Source organism: Narcine bancroftii, chromosome 3, assembly GCF_036971445.1.
Source record: "Narcine bancroftii isolate sNarBan1 chromosome 3, sNarBan1.hap1, whole genome shotgun sequence".
Lineage (NCBI taxonomy): Eukaryota > Metazoa > Chordata > Chondrichthyes > Torpediniformes > Narcinidae > Narcine > Narcine bancroftii.
Window position 1 is genome coordinate 185,451,376 of NC_091471.1, and position 21,472 is coordinate 185,472,847.

Sequence of the window (21,472 nt, forward strand, 5' to 3'; positions counted from 1 at the left end):
GATCGATGTTTCCTGGTAGACACCGAAGCAGAGTTGAGCGTGCTGCCCCTGACTGCCCTTGAGACCCGCTCAAGAGCACGAGACCTGACTCTGCGGACAGCAAACGGCGCCCATATTAAGACCTTCAGCACATGGACTGTTCAGGTACTCCTCGAGCAGGAAAAATACCATTGTAAGTTCCTATCGGCCACCGTGAGGACTGTATTGTTAGGGGCCGACTTCCTTCGGGCACACAGCCTGCTGGTTGACTTGAAGGGCAAGACACTCGTGCATGCCCCTACATTCCAGACCTTCCGTCTTAGCTGTCCAATTCACACAGGCCAGGGATAGCAACCATTTGCACGTACAAGGACGAGTTCCCCGCCATCTCACGGCCACAGTTCAGACCTCCATGCCACAACACGGCGTCCGCCACCACATCGCCACACAGGGCCCCCTGCTCCACGCCAAGGCCAGACTACTGCTGCCCGAGAAGCTGCAGTTGGCAAAAGCTCAGCATCATCCACAGATTGGACAGCCCCTGGCCATGTCCCCTGCACATAGTCCCCAAGACCTCTGGGGATTGGAGCCCGTGTGGGGACTACCGCCAGCTCAATGACGCAACTACGCCCAATCGCTACCCCATCCCCCACATCCAAGATTTCACGGCCAACTTGCATGGCGCCAAGGTGTTCTCCAAGGTCAACTTAGTCAGGGGCTACCACCAGATCCCCGTACACCCCGATGACATTGGCAAGACCGCCATCATCACCCCGTTTGGCCTGTTCGAATTCCTTCAGATGCCTTTTGGCCTGAAGAACGCAGCCCAAACTTTCCAGCGGCTCATGGACACAGTGGGCAGTGACTTGGTCATTGTGTTCATCTATCTTGACGACATCCTCATCGCCAGTCAAGATCATAACGAGCCCAAGACCCATCTCCACACACTGTTCGCCCGCCTGGTGGAATTTGGCCTCACCATCAACATGGCCAAATGCCAGTTCAGGAAAGAATCACTACAGTTTTTGGGCTATACCATCACCGCAGTTGGGGCAGCACCATCGCAGGACAAGATCAGGGCCATACATCAGTTCACCAGGCTGGACACCCTCAAAGGCCTGCAGTAGTTCACTGGGATGGTCAACTTCTACCACTGCTTCATCTCGGGGGCCGCACATTTAATTCACCCACTGTTCTCCCTGATCGCCTTTAAACAAAAGACACTCGAGTGGTCGAGAGATGCTGAGACAGCCTTCACCCAAACTAAGGCCGCCCTCGCGAAGGCCACCCTGCTGGCCAACCCCCGACCTGACACCCATACAGCACTCTCTCTGTGGATCCATCTGCCACGGCCATCGGAGGAGTCCTAGAGCAAGAGGTCGATGGGCAGTGGTGCCCCCTGCCATCCTTCAGCCAGCACCTCTGACCACCCGAGATGAAGTAAAGCGCGTTCAACCGAGAACTCCTGGCCTAGTACCTCGCGATCAGACACTTCTGTTACTATCTGGAGGGCAAACTGTTCACCGCTTTCACAGACCACAAACCACTCGCTCAGGCCCTCGCCATGGCTAAAGCCCGCTGGTCAGCACACCAGCAACGACACCTTTGCTACATTTCGTAGTTCACTACTGACATCCGGCACCGGACAGGTAAGGACAATGTCATTGCTGACGCGCTTTCCAGACCAACCTTGCACAACTTGTCCCCTGGCCTGAACTACACCCAATTAGCCCAGCCCCAGAGGGATGATGAGGCCTTCAGAACCGCCATCACTGGCCTGCACCTACAGGACCTAAAGCTGCCAGGCAACCATGACACGGTCCTGTGCGATGTCTCCACGGGCTTGCCGCGACTGATAGTGCCCCCGCAATAGAGGCAGGAGGCATTCCGGGCGATCCACAACCTGGCCCATCCCTCGGTCAAAACGACAATACTTATGGTGGCGGAACACTTCATCTGGTACGGGTTAAAGAAGCAAGTGCCCAGATGGCGAGGAACTGCATGCATTGTCAAGCATCCAAAGTTCAGCGCCATGTGAGAGCCCCAATATATCACTTCGACCCGCCGGCCAGGAGGTTCGACCATATCGACGTCGACATAGTGGGCCCCTTACCGGTGTCCAGGGGTGCCCGCTACCTTTTGACCATTGTTGACTGGATAACGAGGTGGCTGGAAGCCATCCCCCTCAGGGACACTTCTGCCGAGTCCTGCATTAGAGCCCTGCTCGCGAACTGGGTCGCACGTTTCGGCGTCCCAGCCCACATTACCAGTGACAGGTTTGCTCAGTTCACCTCCGCCCTTTGGGCACATATGGCAAGCCGCTTGGGGATTCAGCTCCACAACACAACGGCCTATCATCCCCAAGCGAATGGACTTGTAAAATGTTTCTACCGACACCTCAAGGTGGCTTTCGTGGCGCAGCTGAGAGGACTCAACTGGGCAGACGAGCTGCCGTAGGTCCTGCTAGCATTCGAACGACTCCGAAGGAAGACCTCCAAGTCTTGTCCACAGAGCTCGTCTACGGTGCACCGCTGTCACTGCCAGGGGAGTTTCTCGGAGCAGACGCCAGGCTACAAGGTGAGACCCCGACGCTTCTTGCGGACCTCTGCAGTAAGCTCGCCTCATTAACACCCTCACCAGCAACCCATCACAGCAAGCACCCGGTGAACATCCCCAAAGAGCTGGACTCAGCGGAGTTCGTTTTCGTTCGGCGAGGCCCACACCCGGCTCCCCTGCAGCACCCATACGAGGGTCCATACAAGGACCTCCAGCGATCGGGCAAAGCCTTTACTTTGGACATTGGGGGCAGGGAGGCACTTTTCACTGTCGACCGGTTTAAGCCAGCGCATGTGGACTTGAGCCAGCCCATGCATATGGCACAACCAAAACGGAGGGGCTGACCTCCCAAGCAGCGGGACACGTAAGCCGGTTTAGATGGCGCCATCAGGGCTTACTCACTGATTTGTGGCTTAGGCCACTGCTCGCGCCCCAGGCCACGTGATGGCGTCACTACTGTGCGGGGCGAAATTCCCACTGGCCTTAAAGGGGCACGCACAAAATTCAAATAAACAGTTCTACTGGAAGCCCCACTGAGTCTAGTGGTGTTTTCTGTGTGTAGCAGCCTCTACAGCAGTGTCTTTGGTTCATTAATTATTCAGGAATCTGATGGCAGTGGGGAAGAAGCTGTCCTTAAGCTGTTGAGTGCTCGCTTAAGGCTCCTGTGCTTTTTCCCTGATAGTAGCAGTGAAGAGGGCATGGCCTGGGTGGTGGGGGTCTTTGAGGATAGAGGCTGCTTTTTTAAGACACTGCCTCATGTAGATGTCCTTGATAGAGTGGTCTGGTGCCTGTGATGTTGCAAGCCAAGTTAACAACCCTCTGCGTTTATTCTTGTCTTAAGAGTTGGCATCTCCAAACCAGGCTATCATGCAACCAGTCAGAATGCCCTCCACAGTACACCTGTAGAAGTTTACAAGAGTCTTCGGATCTCCTCAGACACCTCAAAAAGTATTGCTGCTGGCAAACCTTGTTGATTGCATCGACATGGATCAAGTGCATTACTAAAATTTCATAGACACTTAGTTTAAATTTAATTACCAGTAAACTTTTTCAAATATGGTCCTGGATGGACTAATTACAAAAGCACACAAAATTGAACTTACCGCAGGACAATAAATGAAAGACATAATTCCTGCTATAAGGAACAGACCAGGAGGAAACAAGATCACCTTTAAAATTTGATACTTATAAGAAAGTTGATCTTCAGTTGTACAAATACTGGAATTCAATAAGTAAGGTTTGTGGAATCCGTAAAGTACAATTATAGCCTGAAAGAGAATTAAAAGAAGTTGGCTCTGTTAGTTTTTCTCAAACAGTTATCATTTGAAAATGCTAGTTATGTGACACCTAAAAGCATACTCCATTTTCTTTTCCAATGTATCCTTATTTCATTTATGCACACATGTTCCTAAACAGTAGCTAACCAACCTAGACAGTAGGACTCAGCATCTTGAGAAAAATATTTAAATCTGAACCTCTTTTTCACCTGTATCCACACGTCCACATTGTGCATCATCATTCCAAGAATGCCAATGAGGAAAAATCCAGTATACTCATTCGTCTTGCAGCTAAAATTTAGGGAGTTCGGCAGAAACAGAAGAACACTACATAACAGGGTAATTATCTACTGGGCAATCAAGGAAGCAAAATAATTTGAAAGTACAAATGACATTTAACTTCTTAAACAGTATCAGTATGATGTGATGTAATTTTGTCATCAATAATGTGATGGTATTCAGCAGAAAACCATATATATGGTCAAAAGCAATTAATTGGATGGTTTACAGATTTTGAGTGATTTACTGAATGCAATTTTGGTAGCTGGAAGGGAATTTTCTCCTCGTCGTTGGCTACAAGGGCTGCATGTGCAATGGATTTTGACACGAATTCCATGTGAAAATAGCTGAAACTATCTTGGGCAGCTTCACATACAAACACCATTATTTCAGTAAAATACATTCTACTTATATTTTCTTTTTTTTTCTTTGGCTTGGCGGACAAAGATTTATGGAGGGGTATGTCCACGTCTGCTGCAGGCTCGTTGATGACTGACAAGTCCGATGCGGGACAGGCAGGCACGGTTGCAGCAGTTGCAAGGGAAAATTGGTTGGTTGGGGTTGGGTGTTGGGTTTTTCCTCCTTTGTCTTTTGTCAGTGAGGTGGGCTCTGCGGTCTTCTTCAAAGGAGGTTGCTGCCCGCCGAACTGTGAGGCGTCAAGATGCACGTTTGGAGGCGAGATCAGCCCACTGGCGGTGGTCAATGTGGCAGGCACCAAGAGATTTCTTTAAGCAGTCCTTGTTCCTCTTCTTTGGTGCACCTGTCTCGGTGGCCAGTGGAGAGCTCGCCATAGAACACGATCTTGGGAAGGCGATGGTCCTCCATTCTGGAGACGTGACCTACCCAGCGCAGTTGGGTCTTCAGCAGCGGACTCTGCCAGCTCGAGTACTTCGATGTTGGTGATGAAGTCATTCCAATGAATGTTGAGGATGGAGTGGAGACAGCGCTGATGGAAGCGTTCTAGGAGCCGTAGGTGATGCCGGTAGAGGACCCATGATTCGGAGCCGAACAGGAGTGTGGGTATGACAACGGCTCTGTACACGCTGATCTTTGTGTGTTTCTTCAGGTGGTTGCACAAATTCAGTATAATCCATTTAATCTTTTTCTTCTGATATTTCTAACAAAAGCTATTCAAAACAAATACAGAAAGACCCCCAGCATCCGGCACCTATGAGGATTGGTAGATGTTGCTAAGTGAATTTTTTGGTTGCTTGAGATTATGTGTTGCGTGATTGGCAAACTAACCATGGTGGGTGGGGGGATTTTAAACTTTCATATTATTTATTTTCACTTTTTTTTGCCAGTTGCTTGAATTCCAGATAATGGGGATTTTACTGGAATATGGTCAGCTTTTTATTCCATTTCAATGAAAATGCTTGTTAGACTTCTTTTTTGAAGACTGAAACAGCATAATAAACATATTACACACATTAACTAATAAAGCATGGAACATACAGTGCAACCTATGGTATTTTATTGATTAAATTTTCATTTTCCATAACTTTTTATGCCGTGACATAAATACTCCCCTAAATATTGTGAGAGTTCCTGTCTCCATCTGTGTTCCAGATTTCAACCACTCTCTGGGTTTAAATATTCCTCCTCAATTCCACTATCAATCTAATCTTATCCTAACCATGTCCTCTGGTAACTAAGACCTCAGTTCAGGGAAACATTTCTCACCATCTTTATTTCCATGCCTCTCATAATTTTGAATACTTCCATCAGGTCCCCCACCATCCGCACTAAGGAAAACAGACGCAGCCTATTAAGTTTCTCCTCAAAGCTGAAACACTCCATCTTAGGCCATATCCTAGTGAATCACTTCTGCCCTCTCATCAATGCAATCACATTCTTTCTATGGTATGGCACATAGAACTATACACAATACTCATGGTGTGGCCTAACTAAAGTGCTCTATATATCTGTACCATAACCTCCTTGCTCTTCGATTCAATGCCCAAAATATTGAAAGCCTTCTTAACTGTACTATCTGAAGAAACACAAGAACTGTAGAAGCTGGAACAAAGGGCAGTTGGAGGGACCCAGTGAATCATGTGGTTTCCATCGAGAGAAATGATCAGTCAATGCTTCAGGGTGATACCCTTTGTGAGTCTAAAGTGAAAAGGGGAGGGACCAAGAGGAAATAGGATACTGAATATATCAAGGTGTGAAAGTGGAGAGACAGGTTATGTGGAGAAGACTATGTTTGAGTGAGAGAGTTAAGAAAAATAGGACAGAAACTAGTAAGTGACAGATGGAGACACAAGAACTGGAGGTCTGGGTTATCTAAATTTTTAAAAGCCAACTTTCATGCTGCTAAGTTCAAGGCTAAATGGGAATAATATAATATGGTGTTCCTCATTTACGATTGGCCCCACCTTGGCAATGGACAAGGCCAATGACAGACATGTCTACAGGTGAATGTGAAGGGAATTAAAGTGGCTGACAACCAGGAGTTCCTGCTTGCATATAATGATATGAGCCCATCAAGTGCATGAAAGTTAATTAACTATAGTGATTTTAACAGCCATTGGCAAAGCACCCTTTACCCTGTTTGTGGTAAGCCCAGCTATACTGAAAATACAACAATTTCTTCATTGACGTTCAGAAAGATGAATGGCTCCATGAAAATCACGGATGAATATGCATTTGACTGATATGCCTTCCATATCACATTTCTCCATCTTACAACAGCATGTCCTATGTTGTGTCCCGTTTATTTTCTCTGCTACATTCCAAGGTGAATGTCTAATAATGCACTCATGCTTACATTTATCTGAATAGTTGGCAGGAATCCTTCCTTTTGCTGAATGCATAGTAAATTTGCAATTTGTAGCAGTGTTGAGTGTTCACTGATATTATGAGCTGCCCACTCTTCATCCATCTGGCAGACATTGGTATCACTAATTCCCTAACCTAAAAAGTGGTGTTATGGCTCATGCTGCAAACATTGGTATCTGCATAATACTGATACTAACTTGAAGCCAATGCAATCTAAAAAGCAAATGTTATGCAGCCAAATTGGTTCATTTGTTTTGTGGAATTGGGTTGAATGCAAACAAACAGAAGCTATATTTGGTGCCAGAAATTTGTTCACATTCAGAAATCAGAATAAGAATCATCAATAATCCAAATCTAAATTCTGACTTGTACCTTATGGCATCTTGGTGGCATGGTTATGTGAGAAATGAGGAAAGTGTAGGGCAGGCACATACCAAAAAGAAAGAAAATTGTGAATGGAGAAAATGAGACAATTGTGGCTGATGAGGGAAGTTAAACCCAAAGTAAAACCAAAAGAGAGGAAGCAAAAATAGGTAGGACTGGTAGAAAATGATGCTGGAGAAATTATAATGGGAGACAAGGATATGGCAGAGGAACTGAATATTTTGGATCAGTCTTCACTGTAGAAGACATTAGTAGCATATCGGACTCATGTTGCTCTCTTGGAAGACAACTGAGTGTAGGCAAGATTATGAGGGAGAAGGTATTTGGGTAGCTAATGGTTTAAGGATTGATGTCTCCTGGACCAGACGGAATGCACCCTTGGGTTCTGAAGGAGGTAGCTGTAGAGATTGTGGAGCCACTGCTAATGACCTTATGGGAATCAATGGAGTCTGTCATGGTTCCAGTGGACTGGACGATCACTGATAGAGTCAGTTGACAAGGATGAGGTTATGGAATAGCTGGAGGTGAATAAAAAGATAGGCGCCAGTGAAATTTTGAAAGTACAAAGTTTTGTATATTCCTGTCAGGATTAAAGGCAAGGTTAGCAGGCATAGGGAACCTTGGTCTTGGAGGGTTATTGGAGATCTGATTCTGAAGAAGAGAGAGGTGTAAAGCAGGTATAGGCAACATGGAGCAAATTAGGTACTTTAGGAGTATACAAAATGCTGGATGGGAGAAGCCAGAGAGTAGTGGTGGATGATTGATTCTCAGACTGGAGGCCTGTGACTAGTGATGTGCCTCAGGGATCGATGCTGGGACCATTGTTGTCTGTCATCGATATCAATGATCTGGATGATAATGTGGAAATTGGATCAGCAAGTTTGCAGATGTCGCTAAGATTGGAGGCATGGTGGACAACAAAAAAGATTTTCAAAGCTTGCAGAGGGATCTGGAAAAGCTGGAAAAGTGGGCTAAAAAATGGCAGATGGAGTTTAATACAGACAAGTGTGAGGTGTTGCATTTTGGAAGGACAAACCAAGAAAGGACATTCTTGGTAAATGGTAGGGCACTGAGGAGTGCAGTAGAACAAAGGGACCTGGGAATACAAATACATAATTCCCTGAAAGTGGTGTCACAGATGAATAGGATTGTAAAGAGAGCTTTTGGCATATTGGCGTTCATAAATGAAAGAATTGAGTATAGGAGTTGGAATGTTATGGTAAAGTTGTATAAGACACTGGTGAGGCCAAACTGTCTGTAGTTTTAGTCATCTACCTACAAGAAAGAGATCAATAAGATAGAAAGAATGCAGAGAAGATTTACTCGGATGTTGTCCAGACTTCTGAGTTGTAGGGAAATGTTAAGCAGATTAGTACTTGGAGCGTAGAAAAATTAGGGGAGATTTGATAGAGGTATTTAAAATTATGAGGGGGGTGGACAGAGTAAATGTAGATAGGGTTTTTCCATTGAGGATTGGTGAGATACAAACCAGAGGATTTGGGTTAAGAGTGAAAAGGGAAATCTTTAGGGGGAACGTGAGGGGGAACTTCTTCACACAGAGAGTGGTGGGAGTGTGCTATGAGCTGCCAGCTAAGGTGGTGAATGCGGGCTCAATTTTTAAATTTAAGAAGAATTTGGACAGGTATATGGATGGACGAGGTATGGAGGACTAAGGACTGGGTACAGCACAGACAAGAAGGTTGAAGGGGAATGTTTCTGTGCCATAGTGTTATATGGTTGTAAGCAGCATGGTTTCCTCAATGGAAAATCATGTCTGACAAATCTATTGCAATTTTTTTGAAGAGATCACAAGTAGGACAGACAGGGGAGATAGTGTGTATTTGGATGTTCAAAAGGCCTTCAACAAGGTGCCACACAGAAGGCTGCTAAACAAGATGAGAGCCCATGGAAGAATATGTTGATTGGCAGGAAACAGAGTAGGAATAAAGGGATCCTATGCAAGTTGGCTACCAGTTACCAGTGGTGTGCCCCTTCTTTTAACGTATATAAATGACTTGGATTATGGAATAGATGGTAGTGTGGCTAAATTTTCAGATGATACTGTGAAAGATTATGTTATATTTTATATTGTATAATGATATGTTTTAAAGGAGATAAATTGTAGGGTTTTTTATGCAGGTCACATACAAATACAAACACTTCAAAACAGATCTCATTTAAAATGCCAGAGCTCTGCTCAAGCCAGACAGTCCAGGCTCCGAGTGCCTTTGCAAAAACTTTGAAGAATGCCTATGAGGACTTCACAAGTGGGTGTTAATTGGGCATGCTGTAGAGCACACACTTCAAACTCAAGCCCGCGGGCCAAATTTGGCCCATGATATAATTATATTTGGCCCGCAAGATCATATCAAATATGTATTAGAGCTGGCCCGCTGGCCGCCGCGCCAGAAAAGTGCATGCACAGCTAATACTACAAATCCCAGAATGCTTTGCAAATGCATTGGCGCCGGCCCGTCAGCCCGCTAATCGCCCCCACCTCCTCTCTTTACTTTCATTAGCATCTGCGACCTGTCGCCCAACTCACATGTAATAAACCCCTTACGGAAAATGGCCAAACCAAAGACAGAAAACAGGACCTTTCAAGACAGGTGGGAGGCAGACTATATGTTCATCATTTTAAAAGACAAACCTGTTTGTCATTGAAGCAAGTTGTTTTTTTTTTTGACTTGTTGGCTTGTGGAAAAAAAATACATTTAAAAGGAGCTTAAAGGCTATAGAGAAATATTATTTTTTGAATATTTTATTTCTCATTTGTTAATGCTTCTTCTGGAAAGAGTTTAACCAAAACTATTATTAAACATTTATTTTAATAAGAAAAAGTTTAACATTACACATGTTGGAAGAAGAGAAAACATGCAGATATTGTTGAAAATTTTCAATAAATATTTAGTTTGGCCCATGACTTAGTCCAAGTTTTTAATTTTGGCCCTTTATGAATTTGAGTTTGACACCCCTGCTGTAGAGTAATGGATTATTGGTTTGGAAAGCAACAGATGAACGAACTCGGAAGATTAGGTCTGGTGCCACAGTCTGTCTGAATTCACTTTGCTCTTCTAGGAAGGTCATGTGGTTTTGCAAGTAGAGAGAAAAACAGGCTTTTCTCTGGGGGAGGGTGGGGGGGGGAGAGAGAATTCAGTTCTACAGTTCAGCACCAGCTGCTGGGACTGGAACATGACAAGCTGGCAAGCTTGTGGAAAAAACCCATTTTGAAGACAGGTTGTGAGTTCTTAGTTCAGCTTGTTCAAAACCCTTGTGGTCCATACAAGAGGAGATGGCTGGCTATATAATTTTTCATCTGAAATAAGGGAAACAAAAAGGAACTCTGTGGTGACCTGAAAGAAAGAGGTTATTATCTGGAAAACCCTGATGGGATAAGTTTCTTCGGCAAGGCACTGAAGTGGCTGATCAGAAGGAATCAATTTGTGTCCAACGAGCAACAAATCTCTCTCAGAAAGCCAACAAGAACCTTCCTGAATGGTAACCATTTACCCTTCAAGCATCAAAGCCTGGAGAAGATTCATAAATGTTAAATTCTGTGCACAGTATAAGAATTACCTGATACCAGTAAACTTGGAGGAGTGAGAAGTAAGATTGGACTGTGAATCAAAGAATTTTTCTGAACATACACATGTGTGCTTAGAATTAGAAGGGGGTTAGTAAGTTAATAGTAATAAGTTAGAGTTTGATCCTATTTTCATGTTTAAAGATAATTAAAAGCAACTTTTGTTTAAGTAACCATTTGTCTTGGTGAATTTCTATTGCTGCTGGGTTTTGGGGTCCTCTGGGCCCATAACAATACCAAAAATAGAGGGTAGGGTTGGTGATGCTGAGAATACTGAAAGGCTGCATGGAGACTTGGACAGATTTGGAGAATGGCAAAGAGGTGGCAGATTATATACAATGTTGGAAGTTGTATAATCATGCACTTTAGTAGAAGAAATAGATGGGCAGACTATTATTTAGATGAGGAGAAAATTCAAAATTCCGAGGTGCTAAGGGACTTGCGAGTCCTTGTTCAGAATACTCTAAAGCAGGGGTGTCGAACTCAAATTCACAGAGGGCCAAAATTAATAACTTGGACAAAGTTGTGGGCCAAACTAAATATTTATTGAAAATTTTCAACAATATCTGCATGTTTTCTCTTCTTTCAACATATGTAATGTTAAACTTTTTCTTATTAAAATAAATGTTTAATAATAGTTTTGGTTAAACTCTTTCCAGAAGAAGCATTAACAAATGAGAAATAAAATATTCAAAAAATATTATTTCTCTATAGCCTTTAAGCTCCTTTTAAATGTTTTTTTTTTCCACAAGCCAACAAGTCAAAAAAAAACAACTTGCTTCAATGACAAACAGGTTTGTCTTTTAAAATGATGAACATATAGTCTGCCTCCCACCTGTCTTGAAAGGACTTGTTTTCTGTCTTTGGTTTGGCCATTTTCCGTAAGGGGTTTATTACATGTGAGTTGGGCGACAGGTCGCAGATGCTAATGAAAGTAAAGAGAGGAGGTGGGGGCGATTAGCGGGCTGACGCCAATGCATTTGCAAAGCATTCTGGGATTCGTAGTATTAGCTGTGCAATTCTGGCGCGGCGTCCAGCGGGCCAGCTCTAATACATATCTGATATGATCTTGCAGGCCAAATATAATTATATCACGGGCCAAATTTGGATCGCGGGCCTGAGTTTGACATGTGTGCTCTAAAGGGTGACCTCCAGGCTGAAGAAGGCAAATGCAATGTTGCAACATTTCTAGAGGAATAGCATATTAGAGCAGGGATGTAATATTGAGACACTTATAAAACACTGGTGAGATCTCACTGAGAGTACTGTGTACAGTTTTGAGCGCCTTATTTGAGAAAAGACATGCTGGCATTGGAGAGGGTTTAGAGAAGATTTGCTAAAATGATATCAGGAAGGGTTAGCATATGAGAAATAATTGTTGGCTTTTTGAACTGTACTCACTGCAGTATTGAAGGATGAGGGGGGACCTCATAGAGGCATTCTGAATGCTGAAAGGCCTGGACAAAGTAGATGTGGCAAGGATGTTTCCCATGGTAGGGGATTCTAGGACAAAAGGGCATAACAGCAGGATAGAAGGTGACAATTTCAAACAGAGATGTGGAAAAATGTCTTTAGTGAGAGGGTCATGAGTCTGTAGAACTTGTTGCCACAAGAGGCTGTGGAAGCAAGGTCATTGGGTATATTTAAGGCAGAGATTGACACGTATTTGATCAGTTGGGGCATCAAAGATGATGGGGAGAAAGCCAGGGAATCGGGCTGAGTGGGTGGATGGATCAGCTCATGATGCCTAGGATGGTGGAGCAAACTCGATAGGCCAATACTAATACTGAGCAGAACTCTGACAGATCCTGCATGTATTTATTACCCATTACCCTGGGGATATGTCTAATAGGAGTAACTGCCAGTTCACACCAAGGTATTACTGTAATCAGTAAATGACTCACAATAATGTTTGTAGTCATTCCATTGGTTTCTGATAAATAACCAAAAAATATTAGCCTAACATATTAATCTCTTTCTGACACTGTTACATCACTTCCATAATTTCATACCTGAATCAATCCAATGATAATGGCACAAATACAAAACGATAGAATTCCAAGTGTGTCATTTGGAAATGAGGCCATCAGAGAAAACTAAGAAAAGAAAATTTGAATTGCTTAGAGATATCAACATACATTTTTTAGATTAGTTCAACATGTTATAAATTTTAGACATTTTTAATTTCACTTTGAAAAATTTAATACAGTCTAATAACTAGATCCACGAGGGTAGGGGATCCAAAGTGAAGAGGCAGAGGAAGGGGTCAGTTGGTGCATTGGTCAAGACAGCTAGTAGGGAGTGTGTGGGGAAGGACATCAGATAAGGCAAAATCGCACCCAGTGAGTTAAGTTGCACTGCAACAGGGTCACTGAGTCAAATAAAAGTAACAAACACAAGGCTGAAGATTTTATATTTAAATGCATGCAGATAATGAAGTGGATGAATGTGTGGTACAGCTATAGATTGGCAGATATGATGTCCAAGGATACACAGTGTATCAAAAGGATAGGTAGGTAAACAGAAGGGATGGTGTGGCTCTGTTGGTAAGGAATAATGTTAAATCATTAGAAAGAGGTAACAGGATCAGAAGATATAGATTCATTGCAGGTTGAGTGAAGAAATAGCAAGGGTCAAATTGGGACCAGCTATGACCCTGCCCTTGTATAGTGACATAGAGATTCTAATTCGAAGGGGGAATGCGAGTCAGTTTATTTCTATGATGTATCTCCTATTACAAAGTGAGGGCCAGAAGCCGGGCTTACACAGGTCAAGGGAAAGGTAGAAGTCGGACTTGGGCACAACAATCTACAAGTGGTGCTGGTCAGATTTGTGTCTGGAGAGCATGACGGCTGTTATTAATGCCAGTTACAGGTTGATGCAATACCATTTCCTGCATCAATTGTACCTCACACCACAAAAATTACATAAATCCAAATCAGAAATCTCAGAAATGTGCTTTAGGTGTGGAGATTGGAACCTTTATCCATTCAACCTGGCTGTGTACAAAGGTGGGATCCTTCTGGGAGGACCTAGGGGACATTCTGAAAAAAATTACAGAAGTGGATTTTCCACAGGATCCGGAATTGTACCTTCTGGGGAACATTATGGACGTGTGTTTTAAACTGTCCAGATACCAAATTCAGTTTGTGAAGGTTGCCTTGTCAGTAGCCAACAAGTTAATAATACTGACATGGAAGTCCGACTCCCAACTAAATATTACATGATGGAATACAGAAATACAGAGATGTATTCCCCTGGAGAAAGTAATGTACAATTTAAGGAGGAAATATGACAAATTCGTTAGTATGGCAACCTTATCTGAAACTTATAAGTACACAGATATAATTTAACCCCTTCGGAAACTATTGAGATCAAAGAAGTGGTACGTAGCGCAGACAACGTGCTCTTGTTTTTTGTCCCTTACCCCTTTTTATTTAAGGGCCTGAGGTTTTGTTGTGTTTTTTACCTTCAGTTTTTTGTAAGGTTCATTGACCTCACCGGGATTTGTGTTTTTGTACCTGTATGATGTACATAATTTTATTCTTGTTTATACTGGAACATGAGGGGGGTGGGGTAGTTGGGGGGGGGAATGGACTCTGAATGTTATACATAACTGCTGAAAGAAAGAGTATTATTGGCTGAATTCATTTGAGCCTTTGAAAATCAAAAATAAAATAATCCCCCAAAAAGAGAAATGACAAGGGTAAAAGGACACTCTTGGAAATTTACTGCATATACAGTCCTCCACACAGTAGCCTCAATGTGGACAAGAAATTACAACAGCAAATTGAAAAGACATGTCAAAAGGGCAATGTAATGGTAGTCATGGAGGATTTTAACATGCAAGGAGATTGGGAAAGTCAGGTAGGAGTTGGATCTCAAGAGAGAGAATTTATAGAACGACTAGAGCAGCTTTGATTGGCTGTACTAGATTGGGTGTTGTGTAATGCACCAGAGGTGATAAAGAGCTTAGGGTAAAGGAAACATTAGGGGTCAGTGATCACAATATGGGGAGAAAATTGAAAATACCCATATGCGAAGGGACCTAGGAGTCAACATGGCCTTGTGCAGGATGATACCCTGAAAGTAAATTTGCAGGTTGAGTTGGCAGTGAAGAAGGCCAATGCAATGCTGCCATTCACTTCAAGTGGAATAGAATATAAGAGCAGGGATGTGATGTTGAGGCTTTAGAAGACACTGAGAATAGTTTTGGGCACCTCATTTAAGAAAGAATGTGTTTAGAGAGCAAGGGTCTTATATTTATGAAGAATGTACTAGAGTGTTGGCAAGGTGTGAAAGAGATCAGTAAAATACGTGCATTAATTAGATCCTAACTGCACTGGGTTCTCAGTGCTAGATTTGGACCTGTTGGGAAGGACACTTTAAATCATGTAATGCTATAAAACTTGTTTTTTTTATGAAATTACTCAATAATGGATATGTGTCAGGCAACAAGAGTTATTTTTTTCAAGGCAATGTTTTAAGTGAATGTTGTGCAGGGAATGATGGTGAGATATGCATATATGGCCTGTTTGTGTCAACACAATTTTTGATAGGATATTCCTGGTTGAATTTCTGAATTAGCATAATTTAATCTAGAAATCAAATGAATTCTGCTTCTGAAAAAAATAACCATCTTATGTGCAGCAGAGAAAGTATCAGTAACTATTGCATTTCCAGGAAGCATCACTTCAAAATAATGTTTAAAAATGGTTGTGTAAAGTCTTTGAAAATGAGAAAGTGAGAGAATTCAAAATTTAAACTATGAGAAAAATAAATGTTTTCTTTCATTATCAAAAAAATTGTGCTGACGTTAGAGAGGGTTCAGAGGAGGTTCATAAGTGTAATTCCAGGAATGAAAGAGTGTCTGCTTAAAACAAAAATGTGGGAGAATTTCTTTAGCCAGAGGGTGATAAATGTGTGGAATTTGTTGCCACAGGCTGTTGTGGAGGCTCGGTCATTGGGTAAATTTCAGGAAGAGATTAATAGGTTCTTGACTTGTCAAGGCATCAAAGGTAATGGGGAGAAGACCAGGAAGTGAAGCTGAGTGGTATCAGCTCATGATTAAATGGCAGGGCAGACTCGATGGGCTGAACAGCCTATGTCTGATCCTCTGTCTTCTGGTCTTATGGTAACTGCTAATTAAAATTCAACATTGATTTAATAACTTTTATTTCCAATTCTATGAACCACCAAATAACAACTGAATAGACTGTTTCACAAAATTATCAACTAAATCAAACATAATCTGCATTTTCCCTTAAATAATTAATTTTAAAGTTCTCATTTTAAAATGTAATGCTATGTCCTAATTTCAAGAACAGTACAACTCCGATTATCTGAAATGGTTGGGACTGGGCCAATTTTGGATAAACTTTTTTTCGGAGAACCAGTCATATTTTAAAAACAGCCCAGTAGCAACTGCAAATCACTTGTAACAGTGTTTATACAACAAACAACAAGATAAGGCCTTTTAAACATTAAAATAATGTTTAATTCTCACCAAAAAAATTGCTGGCCACCGCTGATCACCAACACCTCCCCACCGAGGCCCCACTTGTGCCGGGAGCCCGAGGGTCCCACTCTTGTCCAGGAGCTTGAGATTCCCATGCCGCCAGGAGCCCGAGGTCCACTGCTGATGCGGCTGGGAGCTCGATGTCCCCGGTCAGTTTGGCTCCAAAAAAATGTTGGATAAATGAGGATTTCAGATATCCTCATTTATCAGAAATGTTTAAAAAATTTTGGACAACTGACAATTTGAGATAATCGGGGGTTGTACTGCAATATTGTATTTACTTACAGAATAAGGCAAGAAGGTCATGAGCATCATGCATGCCTAGAAAACATAAATATTACAACAATTTAGCCAAAGTATTGAGGCTGCTACAATATATTAGTTCTTTTTTTCAAGGCAGAATGAGTTAAACTTACAGAGTATCTGCTGAAAGCTAGATCACAGGGATTTATGTCCCAGAATATTACACGAGGAGTAGGCATGACCTGCAGAAAGCCATCTTCTGGGCAAACTGGGGATTCCAGAAGAGAATGGAAACAATGGAGGATGCCCAACAGCTGTGGCAAGGCCTAAATGACCTAACCTGCTATAAAACAAAATCAGGCACAATAGGAAACACAAAAGCTTCACTCCCAGATGACCTCAATGCCTTCTATGCCTGATTTGACAGCAGGAACAAATAAGAACTACTGCACTCCTCCATGTCCACTATGATCCCCGAAGATGATGCATGGCTGACTTCAGGAGAATGAATCCAAGGAAAGCATTCAGTCTGGATGGAGCACCCGAATGAAGACTGTAAACCTTGCTGACCAACTTGCAATATATTCACAGATATCTTCAACATCTCACTCCAACAGTGCATGGTACCCTCCTGTTTCAAACAGGTCTCAATCGTACTGATGCCCAAAAAGAATGTGATAACCTGGCGAAATCACTACTAACCAGCAGAACTCACATCAACAGTGATTAAGTGTTTTGAAAGGCTGAAGCATACATTATCGGCTCCTGTCTTAGCAGCAACATGGATCAATTCCATTTTGCCTACTGCAGCAGATGTCATCTCATTGGCTCGACACAAAAAGCAAAGATCCATTCAATAGAATGCTCTTCATCGACTACAATTTGGCATTCATCACCATTATACCCTCACAACTAATCAGTAAACTCCAAGACCTGGGCCTTAATATTCCACTGCATAATTGGATCCTGGATTTTCTCACCTCCAGACCACAACCAGTAAAATTGGTAAGAACGTCTTCACGATCTTCAACAGCACTGGAGCACCACAGGGCTGCATACTTATCCCTCTGCTCCACTCATATTACACCAATGACTGTATGGCTAAGTAATGAGAACAACACCATCTACAAATTTGCACACATCACCATAGCAGTGGGCTGTTTAAAAAGGGACGATGAGTCAGCATACAAGAGGAAGATTAAAAACTTGGCTCAGTGGTGCACCAACAGGCTCACTCAATATCACCAAAACCAAGGACCTGATTGTAGACTGTCAGAAGAGAAAACCAGAGGGGTATGCTCCAGTGATCATTGAGAGATCAGAAGTAGAGAGGGTGAGTCATTATCTTGGAAGGTCTTTCCTGGACCCAACATACTAATGTCATTGTGAAAAAAGCACGTCAGTGCCTCTACTTTTTCAGGAGTTTTCAGTGATTCGGTATGTCATTGGACATTCTACTTCAAATTTCAGTGTAGCTGACCAGTTGCATCATGGGCTGGTATGGGGGCATTAATGCCTCCGAACAGAAAGCCCTCAAAAGGTAATAGACACAGCCCAGTACATCACAGGCAAAATTCTCCCTACTATTGAGAAAATCTACATAGAACACTGCTATAAGAGACCAGCAGCAATCATCAAGGATCCACACCACCCAGGACATGCTCTGTTCTCCCTGCTGCCATTAAGATAGAGGTATAGATGCCACAAGACTCGCACCACTAGTCTCAGCAGCATGGTACGTTGTCTCCCTGGTGCCAGGGTCTGAGATATTGCAGATTGCGTTAACAGCATTCTCAGGAGGGAGGGTGAGCAGCCAGATATTGTGGTCCATGACAGGATCAATGATGTGGCTAAGAAGGGTGATAGGTCCTGCAGAGAGAGTTCAGGGAGTTAGGTGCTAAGCTGAAGGACTGAACCTCCAGGGTTGTGATCTCAGGATTGCTACCCGTGCTACTTGCGAGTGAGGTTAGAAATAGGAGGATAATGCAGCTTAACACTTGGCTAAAGAGATGGGGCAGGAGGGAGGGTTTTTTGGTTTCTGGATCATGGAGCTCTCTTCCAGGGAAAGTAGACCTGGTCTGATGAAACGGTTTGCATCTTAACTGGAGGGGGACTAATATCTTTGTGGAAAGGTTTGTTAGTGTTGCTCTGGGAGGTTTAAACTCAATTTTCAGGGGGATGGGAACCAGCGTGCCAGAACAGATAGGGGAGTGGAGGAACAATAAGATGAAGTGAAGATTGCATGCAATGTCAGAATTCAAAGGGTTGTACATGGTGGAAATGTTCTCAATGCATCTATTTCAATACAAGAAGTATTAGAGGAAAGGCAGACGAGGTTAGAGTGGGGATTGGCACGTGGAATTATGACACTATGGCCATTAGTGACCTTTGGTTGCAGGAGGGGCAGGACTGGCAGTTTAATGTTTGAGGCTTCCGTTGTTTCAGATACGCTAGAGCGGGAGGGATGGAAGGGGGAGGAATGTCATTGCTCATCAGGAAAAATACCACAACTGTGCTCAGATTGGACAGACCAGAGGCTATATGGGTGGAGCTGAGGAACAGGAGAAATATGACCACATTGACAGGGTTGTATTATAGACCACCCAATTGGCAACGAGAATTGGAAGAGCAAATCTGTAGAGAGATAGCAGGAAGTTGCAGGAAACATAAAGTTGTGAAAGTAAGAAATTTTAAATTTCCACATATTGACTGAAATTTCCATACTGTATAAGGGCTGGATGGTTTGAAGTTTGTCAAAGGTATTCAGGAAAGTTTTCTAAATCAATAGAAAGAGGTACCAACTAGAGAGAGTACAATACTGGATCTCTTATTGTGAATAGGACAGGTGACAGAAGTATGTAGGAGAACATTATGGGTTCAGTGATGCCATTGAACTAATGCCATTAGTTTCAAGTTAATTATGGAGAAGGACAGGTCTGGATCTTGGGTTCAGATTCTAAATTTGGAGAAAGGCCAATTTTGAGGAAATGAGAAAGGATCTAGAAAGTGTAGATTTTGATAAATTGTTTTCTGGCAAGGATGTGCTAAGTAAGTGGAAGTCCTTTAAAGGTGAAATTTTGAGTCTACAGAGTTTGTATGTTTCTGTCAGGATTAAAGATAAAAGGCATAGGGAACCTTGGTTTCTGAGGGATATTGGTTTGGAAGAGAGGTGAATATCAGGTGGAGGCAACATGGAGCAAATGAGGCACTTGAGGAGTACAAAAATGCATTAAAAACTCAAGGAATAAATCAGGAAGGCTAAAGAAGACATGAGATGTTTTGGCAGACAATGTAAAGTAATATTCTGGGTGTCTGTGCTTAATATGAACACTTCACACATCTGTACATATAATTCAATGCAAGAGTGGAATTTTCAACATTTTCAGTTTGAAAATTGTAATGATAGCGATCATGGTTGTATTTGCTACTAGCAATGCCTTAAGGATATAGTTCCTGTTTGATTATATTTGGCTGGCAGCATGGGCTGACATAGAACGAGAGACTGCTGTATGCAAGACGTGTAATGGAGGCTTGCAGCCTCATGGCATGCCTCATGATGCTGTTTACATCAACTTTACAGAACATATTCCTTCATCCATGTGTTGTCCAAGAACTCACACATAGAAATTCAAGATGAAACATGGTGTCAGAAGTGGGATGAAGGAAATTAGAAGGAAATACTTTAAAAGGAAAGTATCAATGATCAATGAAGAGAAGCTAACAAAGTTAAAAATGGAAGGATTACACCCACCAGCGAAACTTCAATTGACAGGTAATGTGGCTGAAAATTGGAACAGATTCAAACAAAGCTTTGGATTGTATTTAGTGGCGATCAGAGCTGAAGAGAAAAGTGATTAAAGTGAAAACGTCAGTTTTCTTACATGTCATGGGTGATGAAGCCCTGGAGATGTATAATAACTTCACATTTACTGTTGAAGGAGACAAAATGAAATTGGAAAAAATAATGGAACAGTTTGAGGCATACTCCATACCTAAATGTAACATGACATTTGAAAGGCTCAGATTTTTCACATGTACAGAAAACGCAAGTATTGATCAGTATGTGACTGAATTGAGAAACAGAAGAAAAATGCTTGAATTTGATGGACTGACCAACCCATTGATATAAGATAGACTTGTGTGTGGTATTCCAGATAATAGTCTAAGGGAAAGATTGCTAAGAGAGCAAAATCTAGACCTGTAAAAGCCATAGCACTCTGTAGGGCTACGGAAACCGTAAAAACACAGGCAAAAGAGCTGTTCAATAAAACTAGCTGCAACTTGGATGCAGTAAGCAAGAATGGACAAAAAACATTTAACAAAACAAGCGCCAAAGTGGAAAGAGAGGGCATGGCCAGCAAACAAAAATGAAAGGGGCAATCAAAAGCCATGTCACAACACCTACCAAAAGTGTCCAGCGTATGGTAAAACATGCAATATGTGCAACAAAAGCAACCATTATGCCCATTGCTGTAGGAACCAAGTGCAGTAGATGAAAGGGAGATAGAGGAACTCTAGGTAGATGTTGTGACTGAAAACAAGAAAGAAAATAGAGAATGGATGTTGATATTAAAAGTGAATGACATATACGTTTCAGTTAAATTGGATACTGTAGCACAAATTAATGTACTATCAGAGAATGATTTTAAGAAGATTAGACCAAGACCAAAGATATATAGAACAAAAGTGAATGTGACCGGATATTCAGGTACCGATATATCAGTGCAAAGAGAATGCATATGGTCAAAGTGAAACACAAGGACAAAGAGCACATGTTGGCATTCATCATGGTACCAAAGGATGTACAGGCCATACTAGGTTTAACAGCCTGTGAGAAATTGAATCTGGTAAAAAGAGTCTTTGTTGTGG

The 21,472-nt window shown here is 42.5% G+C and overlaps 1 protein-coding gene across 4 annotated transcripts in view; it reads right to left on the minus strand.

Annotated features, from left to right (window-relative positions):
* The window catches only part of tmem175 (transmembrane protein 175), an 80,019-nt gene that overhangs the window by 17,234 nt on the left and 41,313 nt on the right, over nt 1-21,472 (minus strand). For 3 of the 4 annotated variants that reach the window (XM_069926072.1, XM_069926070.1, XM_069926073.1), the window contains 3 exons: nt 16,646-16,681; nt 12,855-12,938; nt 3,639-3,803 (listed from right to left, as the gene is read on the minus strand). In XM_069926072.1, the coding sequence (XP_069782173.1) occupies nt 3,639-3,803; nt 12,855-12,938; nt 16,646-16,681 (285 nt within the window). The remainder of the gene's footprint in view (nt 1-3,638; nt 3,804-12,854; nt 12,939-16,645; nt 16,682-21,472) is intronic. The other variant, XM_069926071.1, reaches the window with a different exon arrangement.